This window comes from Pristis pectinata, chromosome 2 (assembly GCF_009764475.1).
Source record: "Pristis pectinata isolate sPriPec2 chromosome 2, sPriPec2.1.pri, whole genome shotgun sequence".
In the NCBI taxonomy this organism is placed as follows: Eukaryota; Metazoa; Chordata; class Chondrichthyes; order Rhinopristiformes; family Pristidae; genus Pristis; species Pristis pectinata.
Window position 1 is genome coordinate 67295 of NC_067406.1, and position 15667 is coordinate 82961.

The following is a 15667-nucleotide window of genomic DNA, read 5'->3' on the forward strand; positions in this document are numbered from 1 at the left end:
GAGAAAAAAGGGTGCAGAATTTCATGAAAAGAACACCTCTCCAACTGTTAAGCACAGGGGTGGATTGATCATACTTTGGGCTTGTGTTGCAGCCAGTGGCATGGGGAACATTTCACTGGTAGAGGGAAGAATGAATTCAATTAAATACCAGCAAATTCTGGAAGCAAACATCACACTGTCTGTAAAAAAGCTGAAGATGAAAAGAGAATGGCTTCTACAACAGGATAACTATCCTAAACACACCTCAAATCCACAATGGACTACCTCAAGAGGCACAAGCTAAAGGTTTTGCCATGGCCCTCACAGTTCCCCGACCTAAAAATCATCGGAAATCTGTGGATAGACCTCAATAGAGCAGTGCATGCAAGACGGCCCAAGAATCTCACAGAACTAGAAGACTTTTGCAAAGAAGAATGGGTGAAAATCCCCCAAACAAGAATTGAAAGACTCTTAGCTGGCTACAGAAAGCATTTACAAGCTGTGATACTTGCCAAAGGGGATGTTACTAAGTACTGACCATGCAGGGTGCCCAAACTTTTGCTTCGGGCCCTTTTTCTTTTTTGTTATTTTGAAACTGTAAAAGATGGAAATAAAAAAGTAATCTTGCTTAAAATATTAAAGAAATGTGTCATCTTTAACTTTATGTCTTTTGGAAATCAGGTCATCTTTTACTCGCTTAGCTATTCACAGTAACAGAAATTTTGACCAGGGGTGCCCAAACTTTCGCATGCCACTGTATGTGCCAGAACACTTCTACTCCTCTTGTCACTGGTTTCTCTCTCTCACAGACAGCACTTCAGGTGACCAGGCTACTGATTCTCCTGCTTGATGCAATTTAGCTCTCACAAAAAAAAATGCTTGTGCAAAATACTCAAAACATACAGAGTATATTAGTATGTCTATGAATGAAATACGATTTTGTTTTAGGTTTGCATGAGAAGAGAGGAACCCATGATCCAGATCAATAACAAAACTAGCACAGTGGCACAGTTAGTAAAGCTGCAGCCTCAGTTCCAGCGACCCAGGTTCAATCCTGGCCTCTGATGCTGTGTGGAGTTTGCACATGGGTTTGTTTCTTCCAGGTGTTCTGGTTTTCTCCCATCACCCACAGATGTGCAGGTTTATACGTTAATTGGCTGCTGTAAATTGCACCTAGTGTGTAGGCGTGTGGTAGAATCTGGGGGTGGGGGGAATGGGAGGCATAAGTGGAATTACTGTAAATGGGTGCTCGATGGTTAGCATGAACCAGTGGGCACACGGCCTGCTTCCGTGTTATAGATCTCTATAAAAATCTGCTGGAAAAGAAAGCAAGGCAGCTTATCATTTTTTTGCCGTTTCATAGCCAGTAAGAAATCGTACCCAGACAAACTGAAACTGAGGTTTAGAGTGACAGTGAAACCAGCTCAGTGTAAATGTTTTCATAATTAATGGCCTTATTCAGAGGGATCACAGAGTTGATTTTTCCTTATGAAATACTGAAGATTCTAATTTATAGATGATTTTTAGGGATAGATATAAATCTAATAATTATGAAAGTGATATCTAGTTCAATCTTCTACAGAAACCTATTGTCCCATCAAGACCACACAACTGGCTTCCTCTCCCCTACCCAGAAGTTCACCTGGCATTAACCACAATGGGAAGAGTTGCTATCCGATCTCACTCTTGACTTTGGTTTTTACCAGACGTTTCCTTCTGCTCTCTCTTGCCCTGCAGCCATTGCTTCATTTCATTTAATATGTTGTACACTCATACACGGTACCCTGAGTCTTCCTAGTCTTTCCTTTTCTCAATTTCAAATCATGTGGCTTGATGCTGGCTCCATTACAGAGTGACATACAGGAACATCAGCAGCTTGGTGTTGAGTTATTCTATTTAAAGTTGTCTTGCTGAGAGATCACTTGGGTACGATCCTGGTTCCAGCACTGAGGGGTGACTTAATTTAATGTTGCAGGATTGCTTGAATAATTGGCGTTGAAGTGATGTTTCCATTAGATCTTATTGCAGGCAGCTGGTTTCACTTTTTGTGATTATGAATGGTTGATTGCATGACAGGTTGACATCTCGTGATGGTTGAAATATGGGTGTATACAAGTAGGACTGGTCCTTGATTACAAATCAGTTAGTTTTGCTTTCTGATCAAGCATTTGTTTTAAATCATTATAGAAAAGCCCCTTTTTTGTAAAAATGTCTTTTCATCAAATTTTGCTGCCAGAATGATAGTTTCAGTTGTAAACTTCAACAAACACTTTCTGCTTTGATGTGAAGGATTTTTGAAAATCCAGGCCTTTTCTTCAGAGCCTAATGAATTTAGAAAAGGACAATCTGTCAAGGTAAAGCATTAGCAATAAATACAAGAATCAAATGATGGTATGTGATCATAGCAACCTTTCAGAAATGATTAAGTTTCAGGATGGAACTTAAGGTAAGATCTTTATTAGTCACATGTACATCGAAACACACAGTGAAATACATCTTTTGCGTAGTGATTTTTGGGGGGCAGCCCACAAGTGTCGCCACGTTTCCAGCGCCAACATAGCATAACTTATGGCTGGTCATGCAAGAACACATCGTAATATACAGCACAGAAACAGGCCCTTTAGCCCAACTCATCTATGCCGACCAAGATGTCTGTCCAAGCTCATCCCATGTTCATTTGGCCCTTACCCTTTTAAACCTTTTCTATCTGTGTGGAACCTTGAGTAGAGAGGCCAATGAAAAGTTGGAAGAAAATAAGATATCTTTATTAGTCACATGTACATTGAAACACAGTGAAATACATCTTTTTGCATAGAGTGTTCTGGAGGCAGCCCGCAAGTGTCACCATGCTTCTGGCGCCAACATAGCATGCCCACAACTTCATAACTTGTACGTCTTTGGAATGCTGGAGGAAACCGCAGCACCCAGAGGAAACCCACACAGACACAGGAGAACATACAAACTCCTTACAGACAGTGGCTGGAATTGAACCCGGCTCGCTGGCACTGTAAAGTGTTACGCTAACTGCTACACTACCGTACCTGCCCAATACTATGACCAATGAGAGCAAATTTAGTAGTCAGGATAGCGAGGAGCACAGTAAAGGAAGTAAAGACCACTGGTTAAAACTGCATTTACTTCAATGCAAGAGGCTTAACAGGTAAATGAGACGGATCTTATAGAAACAAAATTATGAAAGGAATGGATAAGATAGAGGCAAGAAAGTTGTTTCCACTATTAAATGAGACTAGAACTAGGGGACATAACCTCAAGATTCGGGGAAGTACATTTAGGATGGAGATGAGGAGGAAATGCTTTTCCCACAGAGTAATGAATCTCTGCCCAGGGAAGCAGTGGAGGCTACCTCATTAAATATTCTTAAGACACAGTTAGATAGATTTCTGCATGGTAGGGAAATTAAGAGTTATGGGGAAAAGGCAGGTAGGTGGATCTGAGTCCACTGCCAGATCAGTCATGATCTTATTGAATGGTGGAGCAGGCTCAATGGGCCAGATGGCTTCCTCCTGCTCCTATTTCTTATGTTCCTATGTAAAATGGATTAATTCAGGGCATGGATTGGCTCTGGGACTGGGATATTATTGCAGAAACATGGCTGAGCGAAGGGCAAGACTGGCAGCTCAATGTTCCAGGATACATATGCTACAGGTATGACAGAGGTACAGGTAAGAGAGGAGTTGGGGAATCGTTCAGAGGCCATATGGGTAGAACTTTAGAAACAAGAAGGGGATGTTGACTTTGATGACACTGTATTACAGGCACCCCAGTAGTCAGCGGGAATTAGAGGTGCAGATGAACAGTAAAATTCCAGATAGCCGTAAGAATAATAGGGTAGTATTAATGGGAGATTTTAACTTCCCTAATATTGACTGGGCCACCCATAGTGCAAAGGGATTGGACGGGGTGGAATTTGTTAAATGTGTCCAAGCAAGTTTCCTTAATCAATGCTTAAAGCAGCTGCACAGGTTGACTCTGCGGTTAAGAAGGCATATGGTGTATTGTCCTTCATCAATCGGGGAATTGAATTTAGGAGCCGAGAGGTATTGTTGCAGCTATATAGGACCCTGGTCAGACCCCACTTGGAGTATTGTGCTCAGTTCTGGTCGCCTCACTATAGGAAGGATGTGGAAGCCATAGAAAGGGTGCAGAGGAGATTTACAAGGCTGCTGCCTGGAATGCGGAGCATGCCTTATGAAAGCAGGTTGAGTGAACTCGGCTTTTTCTCCTTGGAGCGACGGAGGATGAGGGGGGACCTGAGAGAGGTATATAAGATGATGAGAGGCATTGATCAGGTGGATCGTCAGAGGCTTTTCCCCAGGGCTGAAATGGTGGCCACAAGAGGGGAGTAGGTATAGAGGAGATGTCAGGGGTAAGTTTTTGACTCTGAGAGTGGTGAGTGCGTGGAATGGGCTGCCGGAAACAGTGGTGGAGGCTGATACGATAGGGTCTTTCAAGAGACTGTTAGATAGGTACATGGAGATGAGAAAAATAGAGGACTATCGGTAAACCTAGTAATTTCTGGGGTAGGGACATGTTCGGCACAGCTTTGTGGGCCAAAGGGCCCGAATTGTGCTGTAGGTTTTCTATGTTTCTAACATATAGAGGGCCCTACTAAAGAGGGTGCAACACTGGACCTCCCCTTAGGGAACGAGGTAGGGCCAGTGACTGAAGTGTCAGTCGGGGAGCACTTTGGATCCAGTGAAGAAAGATAAAACGGGTCCACAGGTTAAGGTCTGGAACTGGGGCAGGGCCAATTTTGGAGGCTTTAGCTGGGATCTTGTGAGTGGGTGAAACTGTTTGCTGGTAAAGGGACAATTGGCAAGTGGAGGCTTTTAAAAGTGTGATATCAAGAGTCCAGGGGCAGCATGTTAGGGTGAAAGGCAAGGCTGGCAAGTTAAAAAGGAGGCATACACTAGGTTTAGGCAATTAGGAATCCCTTGATGACCTTAGGAAGTATAGGGGTACACTTAAGAGGGAGATCAGGTGGGCAAGAAGAGGGTCTTTCCTATAACAGAGTGACCAAGACTGTACACAATACTCCAAGTGCAGCCTCAGCAACGACTTTTATAACTGCAACATAATGTCCCTACTCCTAAACTCGTTGACCTGACTGATGAAGGCCAGCATGCTAAACGCCTTCTTCACCACCCTGTCTACTTGCGTGGCCACTTTCAGCAAACTGTGCCCTTATACTCCCAGGTCCCTCTGTTACACAACACTCATCAGTGCCCTGCCGTTCACTGTATAAGTCCTACCTGCATCACAATGTCCAACGTGCATCACCTCACACTTATCTAAGTTGAAATCCATTTGCCATTCCTCAGCCCATCTCCTTAACTGATCAAGATTTCTTTGCAGTTCATTGTAACTGTGGCTGTGGCCTTGAAGCCACGGCCAAGAAAGCTCACCAACACCTCTACTTCTAAAGAAATTTGCCATGTCCCCTTTGACCTGTACTAATTTTTATAAATGTACCATAGAAAGCATCCTATCCAGATGCATCATGGCTTGGTATGGCAACTGCTCTGCCCACGACTGTAAGAAATTGCAGAGAGTTGTGGATGCAGCTTGGCATGTCACAGAAACAAGCCTCCCCTTCATGGACTCTGTCTATCCTTCTCGCTGCCTTGGTAAAGCAGCCAATATATTCAAAGACCCCTCCCACCCTGGACATTCTCTCTTCTGACTGACTACCCTATCTATGCCTCTCATAATTTTAAAAACCGCTATCACATCTCCCCTCAGCCTCTGATGATCGAGGGAGAACAACCCAAGTTTGTCTAATCTTTCCTTATAGCTCATACCCTCTAATCCAGGCAAACCTGGTAAACCTCTTCTGCACCCTCTCCACAGTCTCCACATCCTTCCTATAATGGGATAACCAGAACGGCACACAATATTCCAAGTGCGTTCTGACAAAAGTCTAATATAGCTGAAGCATGACTTCTTTTCTCTTATACTCTTTTACTACTTTCCCTCATACTACCTTGATGTACTGATGTGACGAAATGATCTGTATGGAGGGCATGCAATACAAAGTTTTTCACTGTACCTCAGTGCATGTGACAATAATAGACCAGATGTCTTTTTTGCCACCCTGTCTACGTCACCACTTCCAGGGAACTATGTGCCTGTACCCCTAGGCCTCTCTGTTCTACAACACTTTCCAGGGCACTGCCGTTTACTGTGAAAGTCCTGCCCTGATATAGTTGATCAAAATTCAATACCTTGCACTTGTCCAAGTTAAATTCCATCTGCCTTTCCCTGGCCCACTTTACTGGTTCATCTGGATCCTGTTGTAATCTTAGATAACCTTCATCACTGTCCACTACACCACTAACTTTGGCGTCATCTGCAAACTTACTAACCATGTTAACAACATTGTCATCCATATCGTTAATACAGATGACAAACAACATGGGACCCAGCACCGATCCCCACGGCACACTTTTCAGGTAACAGGCCTCCACTCTGAATAACAACCCACCACTACCACCCTCTGTCTCCTTGCACCAAGCCAGTTTTGTTTCCAATTGGTTAGCTCACCCTGGATCCCATGTGATTTCACCTTCCAGACTAGCCTATCATGCGGGACCTTAGCACGGACAATGTCCCTCATGGTACGCTGGTTCAAAAGATTAAGTCACATGGGATCCATGGTGAGTTGGTAAATTGGAAACAAAATTGTCTTGGATTCTGAAAATAAGAGGGCAGAGGTTTAAGATCAGAGGCGAGAGATTTAAAAGGAATATCAGGGACAGCTTCTTCACGCAAAGGATGGTGCATATTTAGAATGAGCTGCCAGAAATTGTGGTTGAGGCAGGCACACTGGCAACATTTACAAGCCATCCAGATAGGTACATGGATAGGAACGGTTTAGAGGGCTATGGGCCAAACGCAGGCAGGATGTTGCCGCTACATAAAACTTAGGTTAGACTGCATCTGTAGTACTGTGTGCAATTCTGGTCACCCCATTACAGGAAGGATGTGGCAGCTTTAGAAAGGGTGCAGAAGAGGTTTACCAGGATGCTGCCTGGTTAAGAGCGTATCAGCTGTGAGAGGTTGAACAAACTTAGGTTGTTTTCTCTGGAGCATAAGAGGCTGATGGAAGACATGATAGAAGTTTAAAAGATTATGAGAGGCTTAGATATGGTGGACAGACAGAATGTTTATCCCAGGGTAGAAATGTCAAGTAATAAAGGACATTCATTTAAGGTGAGGGGGGAAAGTTTAAAAGAGATGTGTGAAGGGGAAAGTTTGTTACACAGAGAGTGGTTGGTGCCTGGAATGGGCTGCCAGTAGTGGAAGTAGATACGATAGTGGTGTTCAAGTGGCTTTAGATAGGCACATGAACATGCAGGGAATGGAAGGATATAGATCATGTACAGGCAGAGGAGGTTTAATTTAATTTGGCATTGTATTCAGCACAGATATCATGGGCCAAAAGGCCCCTTCCTGTGCTGTGCTGTACTGTACTGTTCTGTTCTGTGTTCATAGAAGACAGAGGGTAGTGGTAGATGGATGTTTATCTCACTGGAGGTCAGTGACCACTGGTGTTCCATAAGGATCAGTGCTAAAACCTCTGTTGTGTGTAATATATATTAATATATTTATATAAAAGATTTGAATAGTAAATTAGAAACATAGAAAACCTACAGCACAATTTAGGCCCTTCGGCCCACAAAGCTGTGCCAAACATATCCCTAACTTAGAGACCTATAGCCCTCAGTTCAGCTCCATGTATCTATCAAAAAATCTCTTAAAAGACCCTATCGTATCTGCCTCCACCACCATTGCTGGTAACCCATTCCATACACTCACCACTCTGAGTAAAAAACTTACCCCTGACATCTCCCCTATACCTACTCCCCAGCACCTTAAACCTATGTCCTCTTGTGGCCACCATTTCAGCCCTGGGGAAAAGCCTCTGACTATCTACCCGATCAATGCCTCTCATCATCTTATATACCTCTATCAGGTCCCCCCTCATCCTCCGTCTCTCCAAGGAGAAAAGGCTGAGTTCCCTCAACCTGCTTTCATAAGGCATGCTCCACAATCCAGGCAACATCCTTGTAAATCTCCTCTGCACCCTTTCTATGGCTTCCACATCCTTCCTGTAGTGAGGTAACCAGAACTGAGCACAGTATTCCAAGTGGGGTCTAACCAGGATCCTATATAGCTGCAGCGTTACCTCACGGCTCCTAAATTCAATTCCACAGTTGATGAAGGACAATACACCATATGCCTTCTTAACCACAGAGTCAACCTGTGTAGCTGCTTTGAGCGTCCTATGGACTTGGACCCCAAGATCCCTTGATCCTCCACACTGCCTAGAGTCCTACCATTAATACTATACTGTGCCATCATATTTGAGCTCCCAAAATGAACCACTTCAAACTTATCTGGGTTGAACTCCATCTGCCACTTCTCAGCCCAGTTTTGCATCCTATCTGTGTTCCGCTGTAACCTCTGACAGCCCTCCACACTATCCACAACACCTCCAACCTTTGTGTCATCCGCAAACTTACAAACCAATCCCTCATCCAGATCATTGATAAAAATCACAAAGAGTAAGGGTCCCAGCACAGACCCGAGGTACACCACTGGTCACCGACCTCCATGCAGAATACGACCCTTCAACAACCACTCTTTGCCTTCTGTGGGACAGCCAGTTCTGGATCCACAAAGCAATGTCCCCTTGGATCCCATGCCTCCTTACTTTCTCAATAAGCCATGTATGTGGAACCTTATCAAATGCCTTGCTGAAATCCATATACACTACATCTACTGCTCTCCCTTCATCACATCCTTAGTCACATCCTCAAAAAATTCAATCAGGCTCGTAAGGCAGGACCTGCCCTTGACAAAGCCATGCTGACTATTCCTAATTATATTATACCTCTCCAAATGTTCATAAATCCTGCCTCTCAGGATCCTCTCCATCAGCTTACCAACCACTGAGGTAAGACTCACTGGTCTATAATTTCCTGGGCAATCTCTACTCCCTTTCTTGAATAAGGGAACAACAACCGCAACCCGCCAATCCTCTGGAACCTCTTCTGTCTCCAGTGATGATGCAAAGATCATCATCAGAGGCTCCACAATCTCTTCCCTCGCCTCCCACAGCAGCCTGGGGTACATCTCATCAGGTGCCGGCGACTTATCCAACTTGATGCTCTCCAAAAGCTCCAGTATGTCCTCTTTATTAATATCCACATGCTCAAGCTTTTCAGTCTGCTGCAAGTCATCACTACAATCACTAAGATCTTTTTCCATATTGAAGACTGAAGTAAAGAATTACCATAGAACCATGGAACAATACAGCACAATACAGGCCCTTTGGCCTACCATGTTGTGCCAACCTTTAGACCTCGCTTAAGACTATCTAACCCCTTCCTCCCACATATCCCCCTATTTTAAATTCCTCCATATGCTTATCTAACAATCTCTTGAACTTGATCAGTGAACCTGCCTCCACCACTACCGCACACAGTGCAATCCATGCACCAACCACTCTCTGGGTGGAAAATCCTCCCTCTGACATCTCCCTTGAACTTCCCACCCATTACTTTAAAGCCATGCTCTCTTGTATTGAGCATTGATGCCCTGGGAAAGAGGCTCTGGCTGTCTATCTATTCCTCTTAATATTTTGTACACCTCTATCATGTCTCCTCTCATCCTCATTCTCTCCAAAGAGTAAAGCACTAGCTCCCTTAATCTCTCCTCATAATCCATACTCTCCAAACCAGGTAGCATCCTGGTAAATCTCCTCTGCACCCTCTCCAACGCTTCCACATCCTTCCTATAAAGAGGCAACTAGAACTGTACACAGTACTCTAAGTGTGGTCTAACCAGAGTTTTGTAAAGCTGCATCATTACCTCGCGGCTTTTAAACGTGATCCCCCAACTTATGAAAGCTAACATCCCGTAAGTTTTCTCAACTACCCTATCCACCTGTGAGGCAACTTTCAGTGATCTGTGGACATGAACCCCCAGATCCCTCTGCTCCTCCACACTACCCAGAATCCTGACATTTACCTTGTACTCCGCCTTGGAGTTTGTCCTTACAAAGTGTACCACCTCACACTTCTCTGGATTGAACTCCTTCTGCCACTTCTCAGCCCAGCTCTGCATCCTATCAATATCCCTCTGCAATCTCCTCCAGTCCTCCACACTATCCACAACACCTCCAACCTTTGTATCGTCTGCAAACTTGCTAACCCATCCTTCTACCCCCTCATCCAAGTCATTAATAAATATCACGAAAAGTAGAGGTCCCAGAACCGACCTTTGTGGGACACCACTAGTCACAGCCCTCCAATCTGAATGCACCCCCTCCACCATAACCCTCTGCTTTCTACAGGCAAGCCAATTCTGAATCCACTTGCCCAAAGATCCCATGCCCTCTGACCTTCTGAAGAAGCCTACCATGCGGAACCTTGTCAAACGTCTTACTAAAATCCATGTAGACCACATCTACTGCACTACCTTCATCAATCTTCCTGGTCATCTCCTCAAAGAATCCTATCAGGCTTGTGAGACATGATCTTCCCTTCACAAAGCCATGCTGTCCCTAATCAGTCCATGATTCTCCAAATGCTCATAGATCCTACCTCTAAGAATCCTTTCCAACAACTTGCCCACCACACATGTAAGGCTCACTGGTCTGTAATTCCCTGGACTATCTCTACTACATTTTTTGAATAAGGGGACAATATTTGCCACCCTCCAATCCTCCGGTACCATTCCTGTGGACAACAAGGACTCAAAGATCTGAGCCAACGGTTCAGCAATCTCCTCCCTCACATTACGAAGCAGCCTGGGGAATATCCCGTCAGGCCCTGGGGACTTATCTGTCCTAATATTTTCTAACAGCTCCAACACATCCTCTCTCTTGATATCTACATGCTCTAGAACAGTAACCTTACCAACACTATCCTCTGCGTCATCGAGGCCCCTCTCCTTCAGTAAGAGAAGTATTCATTGAGAACCTCACCCACTTCCACAGCTTCCAGGCACATCCTCCCACCTTTGTCACTAATCGGTCCTACCTTTACTCTCGTCACCCTTCTGCTCTTCACGTACGTGAAAAAAGCCTTGGGATTTTCCTTAACCCAACTCACCAAGGTGGTTTCATGTCCCCTTCTTGCTCTCCTCAGCCCCTTATTAAGTTCCTTCCTTGCTACCCTATATTCCTCCTGAGCCCTTTCTGATCCTTGCTGCCTACACCTTATGTATGCTGCCTTCTTCCTCCTAACTAGTTGCTCCCCCTCTCGTCACCCATGGTTCCTTCACCCTGTCATTCTTTCTCAGTGACATCCCAGACCCTGGTACCTGGGAGGCAACATACCATCTGGGATTCATGCTCACTGCCACAGAATCTCCTATCTGTTTCCCTGACTATCGAGTCCCCTATCACTACTGCCCTCCTCTTTTCCTCCCTTCCCTTCTGAGCAGCAGGACCAGTCCCAGAGACCTGGCTACTGCTGCTTGATCCCCACAGGTCATCCCCCTTAACAGCTTCCAAAGCAGAAAACCTGTTATTGAGGGGAACAGTCTCCAGGGTCCTCTGCACTATCATTAAGTATCATTAAGTCATGAGAGGATACAGGAACCATGGTGTACAAAGGCTATAATAAATCTAGTCAAAAGGAAAAGAAAAGCTTACAAAAATGTACAGAGAGCTAGGTAATGTTAGAGATCTGGAGGAGTATAAGGCTAACAGGAATGAGCTTAAGAAGGAAATTAGGAAAGCCAGGAGGGGACATGAGAAGGCCTTGGCGGGCAGGATGAAGGAAAACCCCAAGGCACTCTGTGAAAAGCAAGAGGATAAGATGCGAAAGAATAGGGCCTATCAAGTGCAGCAGTGGGAAAGTGTGTATGGACCGGAAGAAATAGCAGAGGTATGTAATGATTACTTTACATCAGTATTCTCTACGGAAAAGGATCTGGGGGATTGTAGTGAGGATTTGCAGCAGGCTGAAAAGCTTGAGCATGTAGATATTAGGAAAGAGGAGGTGCTGGAACTTTTGGAAAACATCAAGTTGGATGAGTCGTCGGGGCCGGATGAGATGTACCCCAGGCTGCTGTGGGAGGCAAGGGAGGAGATTCCGGAGCCTCTAACGATGATCTTTGCATCATTGATGGAGATGGGAGAGGTTCCAGAAGTGGAGGGATGGGTTAGTAAGTTTGCAGATGACAAAGGCTGGATGTGTTGTGGCTGTAAGAGGTTACAGCGGGACATAGATAGGATGCAAAGTTGGGCTGAGAACTGCCACTGTTTCTTCCCCCAGGTAGGCTGTCTCCCCCAACAGTACTCAAGCAGGAGTACTTATTGTCAAGGGGTACAGCCACAGGGGTACTCTCCAGCACCTGACTCTTCCCCTTCCCCCTCCTGACTGTGACCCACTTGCCTGACTCCTGTGGCCCCGATGTGACCATCTGCCTATAACTCCTTTCTATCACCTCCTCATTCTCTCTGACCATACGAAGGTCATCGAGATGCATCTCTAATTCCCTAACTCGGTTCCTCAGGAGCTGCAGCTCGACACACCAGGTGCAGATGTTATCATCCTGGAGGCTGGGAGACTCCAGGACCTCCCACATCTGACACCGAGCACAGAAAACCGCACTCATTCTATCTCCTTTCCTCAAATCCCCTACCTCGCCTCACCCCTTTACACCAAAGCCCCTTGATCCAAAGCCCAACCACTCTGCTCCCTCTCACTCCACTGCCCCCTCCGACACTGTCCGCTGGATATGGTGGTTTGCTTTTTAAACTGCCCGGGCGCTAACCTCTTACGTCACACGCCTGCGCAGTCTTGCCCTGATTAGAGAAAAAAAATTTAACTGCTCCGAAGTCCGCCGAAATAAATTGGTTTATTATTGTCACATGTAACGAGGTACAGTGAAAAACTTTGTTTTGCGTGCCATCCATACAGATCATTTCATCGCAACAGTGCATTGAGGTAGTACAAGGGCAAACAATAACAGAATGCAGAATAAAATGTTACAGTTACAGAGAAAGTGCAGTGCAGGCAGATAATAAGGTGCAAGGCCAGAACGAGGTAGATTGAGAGGTCAAGAGTCCATCTAATCATACTGGGGGACCATTCAATAGTTACAGCAATACAGCACAATACAGGCCTTTTGGCCCCACCAGTCCATGCTGACCACATTGCCCACCCAGCTGGTCCCAACTTCCTGCATTTGGCCCATATCCCTCCAGATCCCAACTTCCTGCATTCAGCCCATATCCCTCCAGGCCCCGCCCCTCCATGTACCTGTCCAAATGCTTCACAAATGATACTATTGTACCTGCCTCAACCACTTACTCCTGTAGCTCATTCCATATACTCACCACCCTCTGCTAAGCTGCCCCTCAGGTCCCTATGAAATCTTTCCCCTCTCACCCTAAGCCAATGCCCCCTAGTGTTGGACTCTCCTACCTTGGGGAAAAGACTGACCATCCACCTTATCTATGTCTCTCTTAATTTTAAATACTTCTAGAAGGTCACCATCATTCTCTTACGTTCCAAGGAATAAAGACTTGGCCTGGTCAACCTCTCCCTATAACTCAGGCCCTCTAGTCCTGGCAACATCCTTGTCAATATTTTCTGTACTCTTTTCAGTTTAACCACGCCTCTTCAACAATAGGGTTGAAGCTTTTGTATCTTCTGCCCAACAGGAGGGGTGAGAAGAGAGACGGTCTGGGGTGGGTACATCAATGATTTGGATGATGGAATAAATGGTTGTGTGGCTAAGTTTGCGGATGACACCAAGATAAGTGGAGGAGTAGGGAGCATAGAGGAAATAGAAAGAATGCAGAGGGACCTAGACAGTTTAGGAGAATGGGCAAGAAAATGGCAGATGAGATTCAATGTTGAGAAATGTGCAGTTGTACACTTTGGAAGTAGAAATAAGCGGGTAGATTATTATCTAGGAGGAGAGAAGATTGATAGTGCGGTAGTACAAAGGGACTTGGGGGTACTTATACAAGATACCTTAAAAGTTAACCACCAGGTTGGATCGGTGGTTAAGAAAGCGAATGCTATGTTGGCATTCATCTCGAGAGGTATAGTGTATAAAAGTAAGGAAGTGTTGATGAGGCTCTACGGGGCGCTAGTGAGGCCTCATTTGGAATACTGTGCGCAGTTTTGGGCCCCGCATCTTAGGAAGGATGTGCTGACGTTGGAGAGGGTTCAGAGGAGATTTACGAGAATGATTCCAGGAATGAAAGGGCTTAAGTATGATGAGCGTTTGTCGGCTCTTGGACTGTACTCGCTGGAGTACAGAAGGATGAGAGGGGACCTCGTAGCGACATTTAAAATGTTGACAGGTAAGGATAGAGTAGATGTGGCTAGGCTGTTTCCCTTGGTGGGCGTGTCCAGGACCAGAGGGCACAATCTTAGAATTAGAGGGTACAGTTTCAAGACAGAGATGAGGAGAAGTTTCTTTACCCAGAGGGTGGTGAAATTGTGGAACTCCTTGCCACGCACAGCAGTGGAGGCCAGATCAGTGGGGGTGTTCAAGGAGGAGATAGACAGATATCTCAATAGTCAGGGTATCAAGGGATATGGGGATAAGGCTGGCAAATGGGATTAGAATAGTTTTTTTTTTCTCTCTCTTTTTTCCCACCCCATTTCTTTTTCCCTTTTCCTTGGAGCAGACTCGATGGGCCGAATGGCCTGCTTCTGCTCCCTTATCTTGTGATCTTGTGATCTTGTGGGTGGGGTCATTGATTATATAACATATAGAACATAGAACAGGACAGCACAGAACAGGCCCTTCGGCCCACAATGTTGTGCCGACATAGCTCTTCCCTTCCACCTCCAGAATGCCCGTATCCCTTTATTTTTCTCTCATTCATGTGCCCATCCAAGCCCCTCTTAAAAGCCCCCAACGAATTTGCCTCCACCACCCTATCAGGTAACGCATTCCAGGTATCCACCACTCTCTCAGTAAAAAAAAAGTACCCCTCACATCTGTTCTGAACTGACACCCTCTCACCTTAAATGCATGCCCACTGGTAGTGGATCTCTTAATAATTGGAAAAAGATATTACTTGTCCACCCTATCTATGCCCCTCATAATTTTATACACTTCCAACAGATCACCCCTCTGCCGATCCAGAGAAAAGAGCCCAAGTTTGTCTAATACCCTGATTAATAAATGCAAGCATTCCTCAAGCCTTCTGAACCACTCTGTCTACCTGTGTAGCCACTTTCAATGAGTCATGGACTTGCACCCCAAGGTCTCTCTGCTTTTCAACATTGTTAAGGGTCTTGCCCTTAAGAGTGTACTGCCTCTTGACATTAGTCCTACCAAGGTGCAACACCTCACATTTATCCATGAGACTCACCGGTCTATAGTTCCCCAGATTTTCCTTCATTCCTTTCTTAAATAGAGGAACAACATTAGCCACTCGCCAGTCATCTAGGACCTCACCCGTGGTCAAAGAGGATACAAAGATACTGGTCAAGGCCCCAGCAATTTCCTTTCTCACCTCCCTCAGTAACCTGGGGTATACCCCATCGGGCTCTAGGGACTTATCCACCTTAATACTGTTTAGGAGATCTAACACTACCTCCTCCTTGACCTCTAAATGTCCTAACATGTTTCCGCCCTCAGTACCAATTTCTGTGTCCTACATGTCCCTTGCCTGGGTAAA

The 15667-nt window shown here is 45.3% G+C and overlaps 1 protein-coding gene across 2 annotated transcripts in view; it reads right to left on the reverse strand.

The window, feature by feature from the left end:
• Window positions 1-681: 681 nt before the first annotated feature.
• The window catches only part of fbxo41 (F-box protein 41), a 254843-nt gene continuing 239857 nt past the window's right edge, over window positions 682-15667 (reverse strand). Inside the window, exon 13 of one of the 2 annotated variants that reach the window (XM_052044671.1) lies at window positions 682-2301. In XM_052044671.1, coding sequence (XP_051900631.1) covers window positions 2239-2301 — 63 coding nt within the window. In that variant the 3' untranslated portion in view covers window positions 682-2238. Of the gene's footprint in view, window positions 2302-2414; window positions 2698-15667 lie in introns of those variants that run through there. The other variant, XM_052044682.1, reaches the window with a different exon arrangement.